Source organism: Dicentrarchus labrax, unplaced genomic scaffold (genome assembly GCF_905237075.1).
Source record: "Dicentrarchus labrax unplaced genomic scaffold, dlabrax2021, whole genome shotgun sequence".
In the NCBI taxonomy this organism is placed as follows: domain Eukaryota; kingdom Metazoa; phylum Chordata; class Actinopteri; family Moronidae; genus Dicentrarchus; species Dicentrarchus labrax.
The window spans coordinates 20,643,447-20,658,761 of record NW_026136714.1 but is presented as its reverse complement, the minus strand read 5'-3'; the positions used below and the strand labels follow the sequence as shown (position 1 = coordinate 20,658,761).

At 39.8% G+C, this 15,315-nt stretch overlaps 1 protein-coding gene across 2 annotated transcripts in view; it reads right to left on the bottom strand.

Moving 5' to 3' along the window:
• antxr2a (ANTXR cell adhesion molecule 2a) overlaps positions 1 to 13,435 on the bottom strand; it is a 74,484-nt gene extending 61,049 nt beyond the window's left edge. For both annotated transcript variants that reach the window (XR_007887492.1, XM_051422888.1), the window contains exons 1-7: positions 12,868 to 13,435; positions 8,639 to 8,710; positions 5,147 to 5,218; positions 4,484 to 4,565; positions 4,263 to 4,367; positions 3,943 to 4,011; positions 2,481 to 2,561 (exon numbers count right to left, since the gene is read on the bottom strand). Coding sequence is in view for 1 of the 2 variants with exons in the window: in XM_051422888.1 (XP_051278848.1) it covers positions 2,481 to 2,561; positions 3,943 to 4,011; positions 4,263 to 4,367; positions 4,484 to 4,565; positions 5,147 to 5,218; positions 8,639 to 8,710; positions 12,868 to 13,040 (654 nt within the window). In the remaining variant the exon portion in view is untranslated. The remainder of the gene's footprint in view (positions 1 to 2,480; positions 2,562 to 3,942; positions 4,012 to 4,262; positions 4,368 to 4,483; positions 4,566 to 5,146; positions 5,219 to 8,638; positions 8,711 to 12,867) is intronic.
• Between the last annotated feature and the right edge of the window lie 1,880 nt (positions 13,436 to 15,315).

Genomic DNA, 15,315 nt, shown 5'->3' with positions numbered 1-15,315 from the left:
GCTCCAATTTGCCATTCGGAAAAGTAGCACTTACTCTTATTTACTTTTTAAAGAAATGTGGGTAAATTAAGTCATTTGTTAGGTTTGGAAGATCTACAAACTAGATCCTCAGTGTTTTGGAGATATTAAAATAGAAGCTTTGAATGCTGAGATTAGAGGCCTGAACTCAAACAGCAGCTATTCATTTCTCTGGGATCTTGTGACAAACATTATTTACAGGCTGCAGGGGGAAAAAGAGGCACTCGTCCAAATACTCAAAGTCCTCCATATATCTCAGCCAATGTTGTAACGGGTGGGTTTCTGAAAGGATGAGGCTGCTTTAATCTCATTGTAATAATGAGGTGGAAAGGTTCATGAGGGTATTTCATTTAGGTCATTTATTTTTCATTATTTAACAGGAAGAGCGTCACAAAATAACGTCAATAATCTTGAAGTCAGCAATAGTGTACAAGAGGCTAAACTCAGCTGCATGTGTTCAGTAGCTGAAAGGAAGTTAACGATAACGATGTGGCTACATTGCAATTTGGGGTTTTCCCAAAAGGCCAGCAGCCCAGACAACAAAGGGCGAGTGTGGTTAAAATTAAGATCAACAAGAAAAATGTCCTAACAGGGTGCAGAAACACAACTTTGCCGAGCTCTTTTTGTGAGTTTTGTCATGCTGGTCACAGAGGCAGCGTGGATCCTGCAGCAAAAGGCTGCACAGATGATCTCAAATCCTCGAAATCCAACAGAAGAGTAAGGAGGCCAACTAGTCAGGAATCCAGTATTACTAATCAGAGAAGAATGCTCCGCGTTTCATTTGGATGCTGGAAGCGTCACTGTGCCTCCGAGTGCTGAGGGGATGAGCTTTTTTTCTTGTTGTGCTGGACGTTCTCGTGCAGGCTCTAACACATTTTGGGTAGTGTTGCTGTGTCTTAAAACCACAAAAATATTAATCCATGACTTCAATGGGAAGGACGACCTCGTGCACTGGAGTGTGTGAATGCTCTTCTCTAGAGAAAAGATTCATCTTTTCTCAGCACAAACAGATTAGAAGCATATTTCTTCTAATTAGCAATAATCAAATCCACTCTTTCAGAGGCTTTCAGCACATTTTAATGTTAATTATTACAAGCTGGATTCACATGCTCATTACAAAAGACAAAGTTCTAAGTTAGAGCTAGTCATTTTTCCTTTTCCTTTTTCAGGCTGCTAGAAATGGTTACTCATACTTCATAATGAACCATTACACCTGTTTTGAATAAATCGTGGTTCGAACCACTGAGATACAGTCAGCACCCTTGATTACACTTGGTCATGCAATTGTTATTTTCGAAGATATTTTGGGGGGGATTTCATGCCTTTATTTTGATAGGACAGTTGAAGATATACAGGAAAAGGGGGAGAGAGGTTGGAATCGAACCAGCAGCGCTGCGGTAGGACACAGCCTATGTGGGGTGCACATTCTACAAAGTGAGCTACCGTGTCATACATACATTTAAACTCAAGTTTTAATCTCAGTGAAAATTAGTTTAAGGATTAATATGATGCACCCAGGGATCTTTTTAAAGGTCTACACAAAAGTGATACAACAGACTGAGAGTTTTAGAATCTCCTTTCCCTTACAGTCATGTTAAAAGCAACATAATGATCATTAATCATAGCTGTTGTACTTTGCGTCACACAACAGAAACAAGACACACCCTCCTTCCAGCTGCATGTCTGACAGCTCCGTCTAGTTCTGCTCTTTCCCTAAACACTGCTGGCCTTGTCGGCTCAGACACAGATGTAAGTCCAGCTCAGGTCAGTGAGCTCCGCAGGGCTCCGGGCTTAGATTCATGAAAAAAATGTTGCCACACAAACCCCCGCCTTGGCTGACAGCGTTAAGGCTAAAAGCTGCAGCAAATGGAAAGTATCACTAATTGGCTGGCAGGGGACGAGGAGGCTGCATGGGAAACTTCATATAAACACTGTTTAAGGGACTCTTATACTCTGACAGCCATTCACTGATTACAGCATTACAGTGACAGGATGGGTTTGATGCGTTGCGCTGGCTTTTATTCTGAATTTCTCATCAAAAAGAAGAAAATAAAAGCATTAATTGTACTGAAGCGCTCTCACTCAACACAATAAAAACACTGTGAAGAGGATGTCATATGGACAGTGACTAACTGTCAAGCTGCTCCCATTACAGTGTCTAATTTGCTACTGAGTGGTTTAGACATTTCCTTCTCCGTCTACAAACTGAGGACACAACGAGCAGTTATTTCCACAGACATTTTCCATGCAGCTTAGCTGGAAGTTCACAGAGGTTTTGCTTTAATTTGTGACAAACTTCAATGAAGCCAAGGCAGGAAACAATTTTAGCCATTTATCCATCTGATTCCCAAATTTACTAACATGTTACCACCTTCAGTTATTTCTAAAGTAAGGAAAAAATACCTCAAGCACAAACCTCAGTTGACAAACCTCTCACACAAACAGAAAGTAGGCAAACTTACAGAATTGACAATGCCTTTGAGCGCGTGGAAGCCATCTTTGACAGGAAACACTTGGTCCTTGGTGTCCGCAATATCAGCAAGCTGTTGGTACCATGAAAGAGTTGAATAAACAAGGAGTACTGCTGATTTAATGCTGCTTTCTGCTTTTTCTGTTTTCCTCTTGACTGAGCACTGTCTTTCCTTTCATATCATGGGCAGGAGGAGACATAGCAGATGGCATGACTGTGGCAAACACTTTGCTCAACCATAAAAAAAAAAATCATTGCAGCACAAACTGGGAGCAATATTGCCTTTGTTTTTGACTTAATAAGAGCTCATCACAGGGTGGTTACCAATGGTTACAAGGGACAGGCCACCATGTTGGAAGAGAGACAGTGAAACTACAGACATCACTGACATAAAAAGGACTTTGGTGCAGCTCAGGCAGTCTGAGTTCATTTTAAGAAATGAGAACAGGAGTGAAGATGCAGCAATATTGGGATTTTTATCAGGAAATGAGTGAAGAATTGCCAGACTGAAGATATGTTTACACTTTAAACATCAATGTCCATTTGCTTAGCTTCTTACTAAGAAAATCTGAGGCCCGAAACCATGTTTTTAAAACACTTCCACAAAATGGAACAAATCAAACAACGTCTGAGAGATCACAATCGAACTATACGCTAATATTTTTTGTATGATGTCGATGTACTGTCTCTGTTTTCTGTTTATAATTGGACACTTTGATTGTTTTGGCAATTGTAATTGTACAGGGAACACCCGCTATTTAATTTGGTTTCAGTTTAGTTGGTATTTGTTTTCGCAATGTAATTAGATTGGATGTAAGAGTCATTAATTTCATTCAATTTAAATCAATTTTATGTTCAGTTTAGAATTTGTGTCCATTTATTTATTTCATTATTCATTGCTGCCTCATAAGCTGATTGTGAAATACATTTTTCACAGTCTGCTGTCCAACAACAGTGAAAATGCCAAAACAACTCTTTAAATAAATAAAAGCAAAAACTAAAAACTAAGCTAAAACTCAGACATAATCCTGAAGAAAATCCCAATTATACAGACAATGCTGTCCTAGAAGCAGCATATTTTACCTTATTTTGGCAAAACAATGATTATTTGGAGCATACTGAGCATGCAGATGAACATCTGAAAAGTGGATTATGCTGCAGGAGTTTTTATTGATACTGGCTTCTGTTCTCTCTTCTTGAGCAAACTACAAACTTTGTCGGGCACCTTTTAAGTCTACAGGGGGTTATGTGTTTGATTTTTAGGTGGAATATCACTTTAAGACGTGGATTTTCCATACAGGTAATGGTACTCACATTACACGTGTTTACCTTTCTTGACACCCTTCCAACTTGGCAGTGTGTCTCTTGTTATAAAACGTAATCGTTCAGCATACATTCAGTGACAGACTTCACTGGTGTTTGACTGCTGCAGATTAAGACTGAAGCTCTCTTACCTGCTGCTCATCAAAGTCCTTGATACCCACACAGTAAACACGAGCGCCATAATTCCTCGCGTCATTCGCCTGCAGATCAAACAAATGTGTACATGATGTGAAGCAGGTCGAATGTAAGGATATTAAGAAAAATAATGCAGGATGTCCGGGCACCAAATCCCATTCAAGAAATGAAAATCACAAATTAAATAAATAAAAGTGAAAAAATATTTAAAAATTGAATTACTAGCAGCATGAATTTAGTTTTGACAGCAGAATTTCAACATGATGACACTTAAATAAGACAGCTGCCAATACCAATACAACAATATGAACCTCACCTCTTTCACTGTGAGCTCGTGAACGTAAACTTCAAGCTTCCCGTCTGTCAGAGCCAGGATGATGCTAGATGACTTCATGTTTTGTGACTTTATCTGAACTGAGGCCTTCGGGTTCAAAATGAATGACAAACATTTCATCAGATCTCAATTTTACAATAATGTGAATGTTGTTAAAAAGTTTCCTGAGCTGCAAATGGATTCATCTGAGAGGGTAAACTGACCTGTTTTATTCCCTCATGCATATAGGTTTCACCTGCTGGTTTCACGTCCCGCAAGCGCTTCAGACCCTCTTCTATCTCATATCTTAAAACACATCAAATAAATGAGTGCATTAACATTTTGCTCCACATATGTCCAACTGTACTGAAATCATATTAGAAAGTAATACTGTGCACACTACTAAAAAGGTAGCTACACAATGTGGTGGAGAATTTAGAGTACAAGTTGTTCTTGTAATAAAGAAGAAGCTGTTTATCCAGAATGTCTCAAGAGTCTTTTTTTCAGCATTTAAAGGCCCAGTGGGAATTCAACCTCTAACCTCAACCTCAATCTAATGTTACCATGCAAACATTTAATCTATGGTGGCCTGTGAGAAGTTACTTCATTTCAAGTTACATACCCCACATTGACCAAATACACAGAGAGCAGATTGCTGCAATGGCTTAAAATATGACAGTTGACAAATGTATATAATCTCACAACTGTGGGATATAAAACAAAATGTAAAAACTGTGCAAAAGTAGACAAAATAGTCCTTTCCTTCCTAAAATGCCAGACATATTAAGACATATTTAGAGCATGAGACTTCTGAGGTGAGGTACAGTAACCTCCTCATGCAGACACATGACAACCGCGTCATGAATCTGTTCCAGAGAGTTCAGTACCTGTCTCCAGTCAGTGGCAGCAGGACTGTTGCTTTGGCCGAGAACACGATGAATGAGACTCTCATTCTGGGGCTGAAGAGAACAACAAAAATCAAAAATTAGGAATCAGAAATGCTCTGTCTTTTCAAAATATCTCATTCCTAATGTAGAATAACACTGAGAAAAGACAATATACTACAATATTGTAATATCTATCTAGGTTTTCTCCTTCCCTACTCCATAAAATCATCACTTCCGTCCTTGATCCTCTTTATCAACCACCCACACAGTATGACATGTAAAATACTCCGAATGGCTATAAATGAGTCAGTGTGACTGACAGTTGTATATAAAGCTTTTACATGAGCTCCGTTCAGTTAAGGGGAACGAAAGAGGCATGAATAATTAGCCAAACAGAAGGGGCTCTTTTAATGTCAACTAATATTAGTGTGCAACTTAAAGCAGCTTCTGTGGGACTGAAGGAAGTGATTAATCAATTCACAGACAGGAAACATGTTGTTGGGATGAGTCACACATAAACACACATACACATCCTGTTGCACAAATATATACTTTGTACCTGTGACTTTAAAAGGGTGTGAGCTGAAACTGGACACTCTGATGTGTCTCTGACCACCGTGTGCGGCATCAGGCTGTTCGCTGCACAACCTGTACTGTTTACATTTAGTATCGCTCTGTCATATTACAGCACTCTCGCTGTCACATAAATATGAACACAGCTGGTTTCTGAGTAAATATCCAGCTGAAACTTGAGAAACTAAATCAGCACAGATATGAGGAAAGGGTGCAACTAGGAAAGCAAAAACGTACTTGAAAACTTCACGTCCTTGTGTTGAGAACTGTGAGAAATAGATTTTACTTAAGTAAAAGCAAAGCATCAGCTATTACATGGATTCCAGTATTAAAAGTAGTCACAGTGATAAAAGGCAACCATAAAATACGAAAAACTGGACACTATGAAATAATGAAAATCTCAGATGGGTTATACAAAACAACTTTGCCCACCAAAGATACACACTGAAATTGTGATTTAAATACGCACTGAACAAGCATTAAGTGCCAGCTGTCAGTACATGATAGGGATTTCAATACTACTGACACAATTTGATCAGTACTCAGAAAGTAATGAAGTCTGTAACTCAGCCCTGTTGGGTATTTTTATTTATTCTTTATATTTGTTTACAACCTATCTGCCTAATATTGTATCTGTCTTTTTGGTCTAATCTGTTTACAAGATATCGGTTTGTCCGTCCTCCGCTGTTGCCCTTCCTGAGGTTTCCTGAGGATTGTAAAACCCTTTGAGGCAAATATGTGATTTGCAACTCTGTATGCTATATGAATGACATCAACTTGACTTAATTCTAAGGATCCTGATGCCTGATGAACGAGGAGTAAATTATCTCGGGGTTCATCTTTTTAAGAAATAATTCTCCAAGACATCCTAATTTTCCAGGACAATATAAAATATTTCCAGGACTTATTTATTTATTTATTTATTTTCAAATTCCAGGTTTCCATGATGGAAAAACTAGCCTCTAAATTTCCATGTTTATTCTATTTTCTAAAAACTCTTTGGATAGCTTTATAAGTCACTGTGTAATTAAGCTGTTTTAATACATTTGAAATATGTATATTTTAAGATTTTTACTGAACAAAAGTCATTATTTATAAGGCTATCTCACACTGAATATGAAATTAGGAATTGGTGATACTGATCTTAAAAAAACATATCCAATATTCAATCAGTAGATCAATTCATTATACTGTAGATCAATACTTGTTCTTACAGTTAATAAAAATGTAACAATGCAATGCAGTCTCCAGCATCTCCAGCTAGAAGTGATGCAAAGTTAGAGCTTCGTATTGGCTCACACACAGAAGAGTAATGACAATCATTTCTGGGTTTACAGTTTAAATGAAACAATAAAGAACAGGACTGGTATTAGAATGGGTACATGGAGAGAAAAAGTGGGAGCTGAGCATCTCTTTTTAAAATATGAAATGCTATAAGTGACCACTAACTCCAGCCATCAGACAAATGTAGGTGCAAAGTACAATACTCATTTCTGAAATACAGAGGGAAAAACGCAGTCTCGCATAATGGCAAACACTCAAGTAAAGTATCAAATAAAGTAAAGGAATTGAGTAAATGTACTCAGTTACTTCCCACCTCTGTTACAAACGCAAAGCACACGGATGCCATCCCACAGAGCGAGTTAAACTTCAGATAATTAAGCGCACAAGTGTTTCCTTCAGAGATCCGAAGCCTTCGGAGCATAAGGAGAGGTGCTGATATTTCTCACCCACGTGACACATGGCCCAGTCGCGATCCTCCCCCGCAAACATAGCACAATCTTTAAGCCACACGGCCAGATCTGGCAGGGAGCGGTAGCAGCCGTATACATCCACATCCTGTCTGCAAGTTTCAGAGTCATATGTGGACTAAAAACTAACCACGCTCAAGTCATGGATGACAAATCGTGGGTGGTGACTTAACGTCGAACTTTAGGCTTTCAGTGGAGCTTATGATTGTATATATTGAGATATTTTCTGTTTCTAACAAAGAATAAAGAGGCAGCGATCCCAAGGACATATCAGGGGGTGGTGGTGGGATTTTTTTCTCCCTTTTGGGTGGAGTGGGGGGGGTTGAAGAAGTAGTCCAGTTTGCTCCACATGGCGGAACAGAAGAGCTCTTGGTGAGCGAGCATTGTTTAGCAGATTGTCCTCGTCGCTTTCCAGTGTTCTTTTGCTTTACTGTACATTGTCTGCCTGTCAGCCGTTCTGTGGTGGAAGCAGGGGATAAGTGTGGAGCCGGACCCCCCCGGTGCAAATGGCCATTCTCACAGCCCAGAAGACTGCTCCTCTCTGCCACCCACTCCCACCTGGTGCCTTTGCTATTTTCTTCAACCAACCACTTCATTCTGGCTGGGTCGCTACCGTCTGTACTGTGCTGGCAGGCGCCGTTTGACTCAAACGTTATGCAAGCTGAACGTTTCAAGCCGGTTTCTCTGGTTTCGTCTTTTTAATGAATTATGTGCAAAAAGGATGTCATTGATTTTTGCAATTTTGATAGTTTGTAAAAACAGGTGGGAAGTGCTTTAAATCTGTGCAACAGGCTGCAACTAACGTTGTAGGCTCTTTAATTATAGACATTTATCCGATAAAACAACTAAGGTAAAGGCATATTTGCTGAAAAGGGTTGTACTATTTCTGCTCTCAGTTAATCCTGTCTGTGGTGACATTTCTAAGAGATGGTGAATATCTTTTCTGGAAGAACATTCTTCTCATATGTACTGCTTTTATTGCTTGATAATGCTACATGTTGTAATTGTTCTTAAATCACTGTTTGCCCTCGCCCCATTCAGTATCTGCAGGTCTGAGAAGCTTAATTTCACTTCATGTTTTTCTTATTTCAAAATAGCAGCATTATGAAACCATTTTCTGCTTTCCAACGAAAATGTATGACAGTGACAGTGGCGACTTTGTACTCACCTCACAAATCTGTCGGTAAGGTTCTTCACGAACGAGTAAATCTCGTACCAGTCAGCAGAGACACTTCCAGACCTGGAACAAGAAAACAACAGTCAGTTTGCAGCTCGTCAGTGGCAGCAGATTGTGTGCTGGGGAGTAAAATACTGTACAGTATTTGTGCTTTGTACCACAACCACAGTTGGACATTAACACCAGCCACATGCTGGATAATTGTGCTGATAAGTCTGTGTTCTATAGCAGCCACTTCAGCTGTTACAACCCTCAAATGTTCACAGGAGCTTCGCCTTTCTAGTTGGCAAGTAGAATTAGAATTTATTTCCCAATATAATGGTGGTGAAATCACCAAAGTAACTATGAACAGAAAGGAGTAGACAGTGGTGGGGATGACTCTTTTTGAGGTGGTGAAGTCAATTCAAGTTCAGTTGCACAGGTTTGCAAGCAAGAGCCATGGGCAGGAAAAGAAGACAACTAAAGATAAACAGGAAATGTGTAACATAAAAAAAACACCAGCACAGCACAAATAGCATTACGTCATATTAAAATATGGCCACTACTAATGTACTTAATCCAATATAGGACTTTCCAAATAGGTCAAAGAAAAAAGTCTAATAAAGAGTCTATTGAGCATGAATACAGTAGAATGGATAAAGTCCATAGTAAGTACTGGACTGTGAGACTTGGTTTCATTCCTGCTTTTCTTCTTTCCTTCCATTTCTCCTCCAGTCATATCTTTGCAGCTCTCCTTTGTCCTCTTTAACAGTTTTTTCTTCTTTTCTTCCATTCTCCAGTATTATGAACACATGAAAATTCCCCAAACTGTAAACAGCAGGTTTTGCTTTGGGGGTATTTCTATCTTTATTTGAGTTAAAGCACTAAGGACTTCTTCCACCACTGTCTTTTGTCTCATTAAAACTAATTAAGTACTGGTAATTGTGGAAACAGAGGCATAAATTTCTCGCTGTGATCAAGGACAAACCAATGTTAGGTGGGTGTCAACCTGTAGCCCTTGGCCCTTCTCACCCCTCGATAAGTCAATCTGACCACAATGAACACAGTGTGTAAAATGTGCCCTTCATGTAACGACAAAGAGGTAATTAAACCAATAATTACAATTCAATGTATGTGCGGAGAACATAAAACAGAAGAGTTTGACCATTGGGAGGCTCATCTTTCATTCCACCTCTCTCTCCTCCCTGCTGCTCAAAGACAAGGTCACACAGTGGAGGGAAGACATGGCTGTGAGGGTAAAGGAAAGTTCCACTGTACTGTATTCCACAACACTGGAGTGTCACTGGGTAATTAGTAATCAGTGGTGAAGTGTGTTGGTGCGGCAGGGATATTTTTACACATTTGTATCGTGTTGAAGGGGCTAGTGATCGAGTGTGCTGCTGTGGCTCACTGCTCATGCTAAGCTGACTTCAGCCATACTAGATATACATCCAGATTTCATAGAACCATGGTTAAATTACATATTTGCTTATTTGCTGCGTGTCATCCCCCCCCCCCCCCACCTTCCTGTCTATATTGAGCTGCCCTTTCCCATAAAGACAAAAAGCCACCGAAAAAAATAAATAAATAACTCTTGTTTTTATTTCTATACCAGATATTAAGAACTCGTGTGTTACTCATTACATAATTATATTGGATTTCTTCTGGAAACGGCAAATAACCTCTGTTGAACTCTCTGAATGAACTCTACAGACTGAAATCAGGTTTAAACGATGTTTAGTGTCATAAAGTGAGTACATATTTAACTAAAAGAAAAAGGGAATTTAGTGTTAAGTTACTCTTTGAGATAAACTTTTCAAAGCATATTTGAGTGCTCTAGATCAATTAAATTAGGAAATAATCATTCAGCTTGTTTGTTCTTCATAATCACAATACATATTATTTTGAGTTTCATTCTCGTTATATTGTTAAGTTATATATTGATACTGAGGTGTTCATTTGCAAATATAACAATAATTGTAACATCGATACAGTAACAATAATAACATCGCCTAGAACTTAATTCCATGTGACTATTTGATATCTATCAGTACAGCTTGCATGAACTGGCCTCAACGTGAAACATCAACACTTGGAACACCAAAATGGACATTTGTTTGTACAGAAAAGTTGCAGATTACTGCAGCAACAAATCTGCAACTCAAACTGCTGACATTAGGACCTTAGTCTTATCGGTAGGATCAGGAAATCTGACAGTGGAGCTATTATCTGCAAGGGCACAGTAAACTTCCAGGAAAAGAGACACGCAACTATTTGACACCCAAAACTGCAGATTAGGCTTTTATATTTCACAAACATAAACATGCATATTTAAATCAAACCCTCAACCTACAAATGTATAAAAAAAAATAAAAAGGAAGAGTAAACTAAGATCTATGTTCTTGACCAAACGTAATACTACCAATAATCTCAGTCATCATCCTGTAATTTTGCAATTTAGATGAGGGTGGGGTAGTTCGAAAATGGGTCAGGGGAGCAGTGTTTCAACTCAACGGCCCTGAGAAATGGCACGTTTCCAAGCCGGGGGAGGACAGGATTAAAAACAGTTGCTGTCAAAGCTGTAAACTCTGCATAATATATTGGAGGTCTTTTTGCATGACACCACAGCAGCGCTATAAGGTTTTGCTGAACTGACTGAATCTGGCTGTGCAGTGTCTGTATGTTTGATGTCTGAAGCAGCGCTATGAGTGCATAAAAAACACAGGAAGTGGTACACTGCCAACTTCTGTTCTAAATGGTGATGCAATTATTTCTTGATAGTTTGCAGGAATAACAAAAAAAAAAAAAATGGAGATGTTTAAGGCCTTCTCTCTGGTGATGTTCAAGGGCTCAAATGGTCATATGTTAAGGTGATATGTGACAATGGTAAAATTCCTCTTGGTTGATCCCATAGGACAAGATAATGGCTATTCCCATCTCCATAAATGCCTAAATAATGGAATGATCTACACTTCACAAAACATGGTTAAACCTATTTATAAAAGTATTTTAAAGTAGTAAGCGTTTTCTTTGCTATTGTAAGGCAGGAAGAGATGACAAACCAGTCTTCCTTTTTCATGGTCACTCCCTAACACTGGCAGCATGACCCATGTAAAGGAAACAATACATGGACAAACCTTGTGATACCATGTGATAAACCCTTTAAAGACAGCATGGTTAAGGCTTGGTTAACCACATAAAACTACTTGGAATCAGTGTGTTCATGGTAAGACTCATGCCGCTCCTTGATGTTTGTCAGAGTGGGTGTCTTTGGTTGACACCTGTAAGGCCTCAGTTATCTCTCAGATCTGAGCGGTCATAAGCCTGACTGAATCAGGACCAGTTTCAGAAAGTTAGGCATGAACATGCACACCTTTTCCAACTATGAGGGCCTGTACAGGTGTTTTTTTTTCATGCTGTAGTCTCTATACTTACTGTATTGCATCCATCCTCTGTGTAATGTGAATTGTGTCTATTATCAAAATCAAAGCAAACCTTTGAACTGATGTACTTGGGAGTGAACAGTAACTTGTGGTAAATGGGCTAAATGTGCTTACTCATGAAGCTTCCCAGACCTACTACAGCATGATGGGCACTAAGGAGCTGCAACAGGATGTTGAACCGGGCTGCAGGGATTTGCTCCCATTCAGCCACATGAGCATTAGTGAGGCCCAACGCTAATGTTGGCTGATAAGGCCCACAGCCGGTGCTCCAGTTGATCCCAAAGGGGTTGGACGGGGGTTGAGATTGACTCAAGTTCCACACCAAACTGGGAAAACTATTTCTTTATGCTGCCGGCTTTGTGCACATTATCATGTTGAGACAGGAAAGGGCTTTCCCAAAACCATTTCCATCAATGTCTGAGCCATTTCCACTGTAGCATCCACACTTCCCTTCATTAAGAGTATATGGATCCTCCCATCTACACGGTTGCACGTGTGGAGACTGTCCATATACTTTTGGCCATATGTGTTACTCAACCTAATACTATGATATCACCATGTTTGGAAGCAGCTATCAAAATGCAGCATGTGACCATGCAAAAACTATTGCAGTGGCCCACAATCAGGTCACCGGATAGCAGGGGTCACAGAAAAGTGTGTGACACCTGCGTGCATCTAACAGGTAAACAAAAATAACTACATATGAAGATTTGCACACAACAAAGGGTAACAGAGCCTCCAGTGTTAGCTTCAGGAAGAGCGGACAGTCTGAAAAACAAAACTTTTTGTCCTACTTACTTGTCTAAAACAAAGTAGAGGTCGTAGGCTCCGTGGCAGGATGCTTCCTCTGCCCAGCACGACGAAGCAAACAGACCCAGGAGGACCACAGCAACCGCCGCCGAGGTCCACCGACTCTTCCCGGGGAAAAGCTCACCTTCCACGGTGAAATAACGTGACAGCTTTTCAAACATGTTTGCCACACACACACACACACACACCCCACACACACGCAAACAACTCGGTGAAGAGTTAAGTCTCAACAATAAATAGCTTCGAAGGAGTGTCACGGAGCGCAGGCAGCTGAATACGACGTGCACATCCCGCGGTGAGTGAGCAGCTACATGTCAAAGTTCCTCCTAAACAACCAAGTTAACTGATTGATCTGCGAAATAAAGGAAATCACCGCTCCGACGTCAGCAGCGGCGGGGTTTCTTCATCCCCTTGACTCACTCTTCTCCCACATCCTCAGTAACACCAACCTGGCTCCACAACGCTCACCGACTCTGTTAAGAAGACAGCTTTAATCGATGCTAATAGTTCACCGTGCTAAAAGTACACACTCCTTAGAAAAGTTAGGCTGCCTTCAAGTGCTCTTCGGAAGCTCGTACGTCTGAGTGCTGAAGGCAGAGAGTTTTTGTTGATTATAAAGTGGTTGGTAACACTTTAAACATGGCTTATGACTTGTTTTATTAATGCACCGACGCCAGGGCTAAACGCTGCTGCATTTAATAGTAGAATGAGGTATATATAAGTTGCACAACATAAACAAACTCAAGTACCTTTTAAACTTAACGCCATCTACAAAGTACGACATATACTTATTTCCATCCTTAATGACATGCATCACATACAGGAAGGGAAGGAACACACGGTGTGAGAATCCAAAGGCAGAAACCCACTAGGCCATCCTGTGTCTCTAAACGTCTCACCGAAATAGCGACACAGAGTTCACAAATTGTTTGTCTCTTCACGTTTGCACAAGTTTGAATACAATCTTTCCGACCGCACTTAAAAGCCTCAGCAGTTTCCAGTCCCGTGCGCATGACCGAGATAAAACCAGCTGTTGGACAGAGCTTGGAGGTCCCAGTGCACACGCCCAATAACATCTGAATCATCTTTTGAACAAGGATACTTAATCATGTTACATTAACAAAGTAGTTGGACAAACAGAGTTGATGTCAGTTACTAAATATTGTAGTGTACTTTGTCTTCAGACTGTACAGAGTTAAAAGTAGTCTGTGTACTTAATGAGCAAGGCACTAACACTGTATACCTTATACGTATAGACAAATTAATTATAGTATATCAATATAAATTTGGATCCGAAATATTTTATCGTGGCTCAACATGTTGGTCCTGTATGAAACAAAACTTGCATCTGTGTTGCAATTAAAACCACAAGGTTCTCGTTAACTTTTGGCCTCCAAACTAACACAGAGAGGGGAACTTAGATACAAGACGATTTCCATGTCTAACTCTTCGGGCTATTATGATTTTTGGAAGAACCACACAAGCTGCAAAGGCATGAGAAAATTCTTCTTCTCCTTCTTCCTCAAATATTTGCTAATATCCAGGTTAAAAGCCTGTCATTGAACCATTGATATCAGCGTGTCTTGACACACATACTCTTGAAATAGTATGAACATACGTGGCAAACAAAGCAGGCATCCAAAACTCTTTTCCCAATACAGAGAAGAACAATCACTCTAAAGGAAACAGAAAAGTCTGTTGGCAAAATGACAACAGGAAGAGACTGCAGATGTGTGGTCTGCAAAATCTAAGCTGTTTCAGAGATGTGGCACAAGGACACATTCTTAAGTTTAGCATTAAAGAATTCCTTTTAAATATTGTTTTTCCCGCATGTGATGTGTTTTTGTAAGCCTCATTGTGTTTATTTTCTCACCCAGTTTGTGTTTCTTCATTCCTCCTCTTTCAGTTTTTATAACTCATGTGCAAAGAGGGTGACGACCCGTATATGTGCCCAAGAATAACTTTGGCCTGTGCTCCTTCAATAACACACAACAGCAACAGACTCTAGAATGCAAAAAAAAAAGTGGTCTGGTATTGAGCAAATGCATTTTGGATATGGGCATCTGCAGTTCATTGTACCTTGCAGTGATCAGTGACCATTTATTGCCAAGTAGGTTTTCACATAGAGGGAATCTGCCTCGATGCATAACAGTCAAAATATACAAAGTAGGAGAAAATACGAGAACTGACTGATTTAGAGCAGTTGTGTCGTGATATACGTTTTCAATGCAATTAGAAACACGTAGGCTATTTTCAAAATGAGTCCCTGAAAGCACTGAGCATCACAGATATAACATGTAAGAGCACAAGAGCAGGACAAATTTTCTGTTTAACATTCAATTAAATGTGCCTTTTTATTCAAGGCACACTATGGAAACCACAGGTGCCTCCAATTTCAGCATGGATGGCTCATTGTGTGATTTAAATCCCCAAATC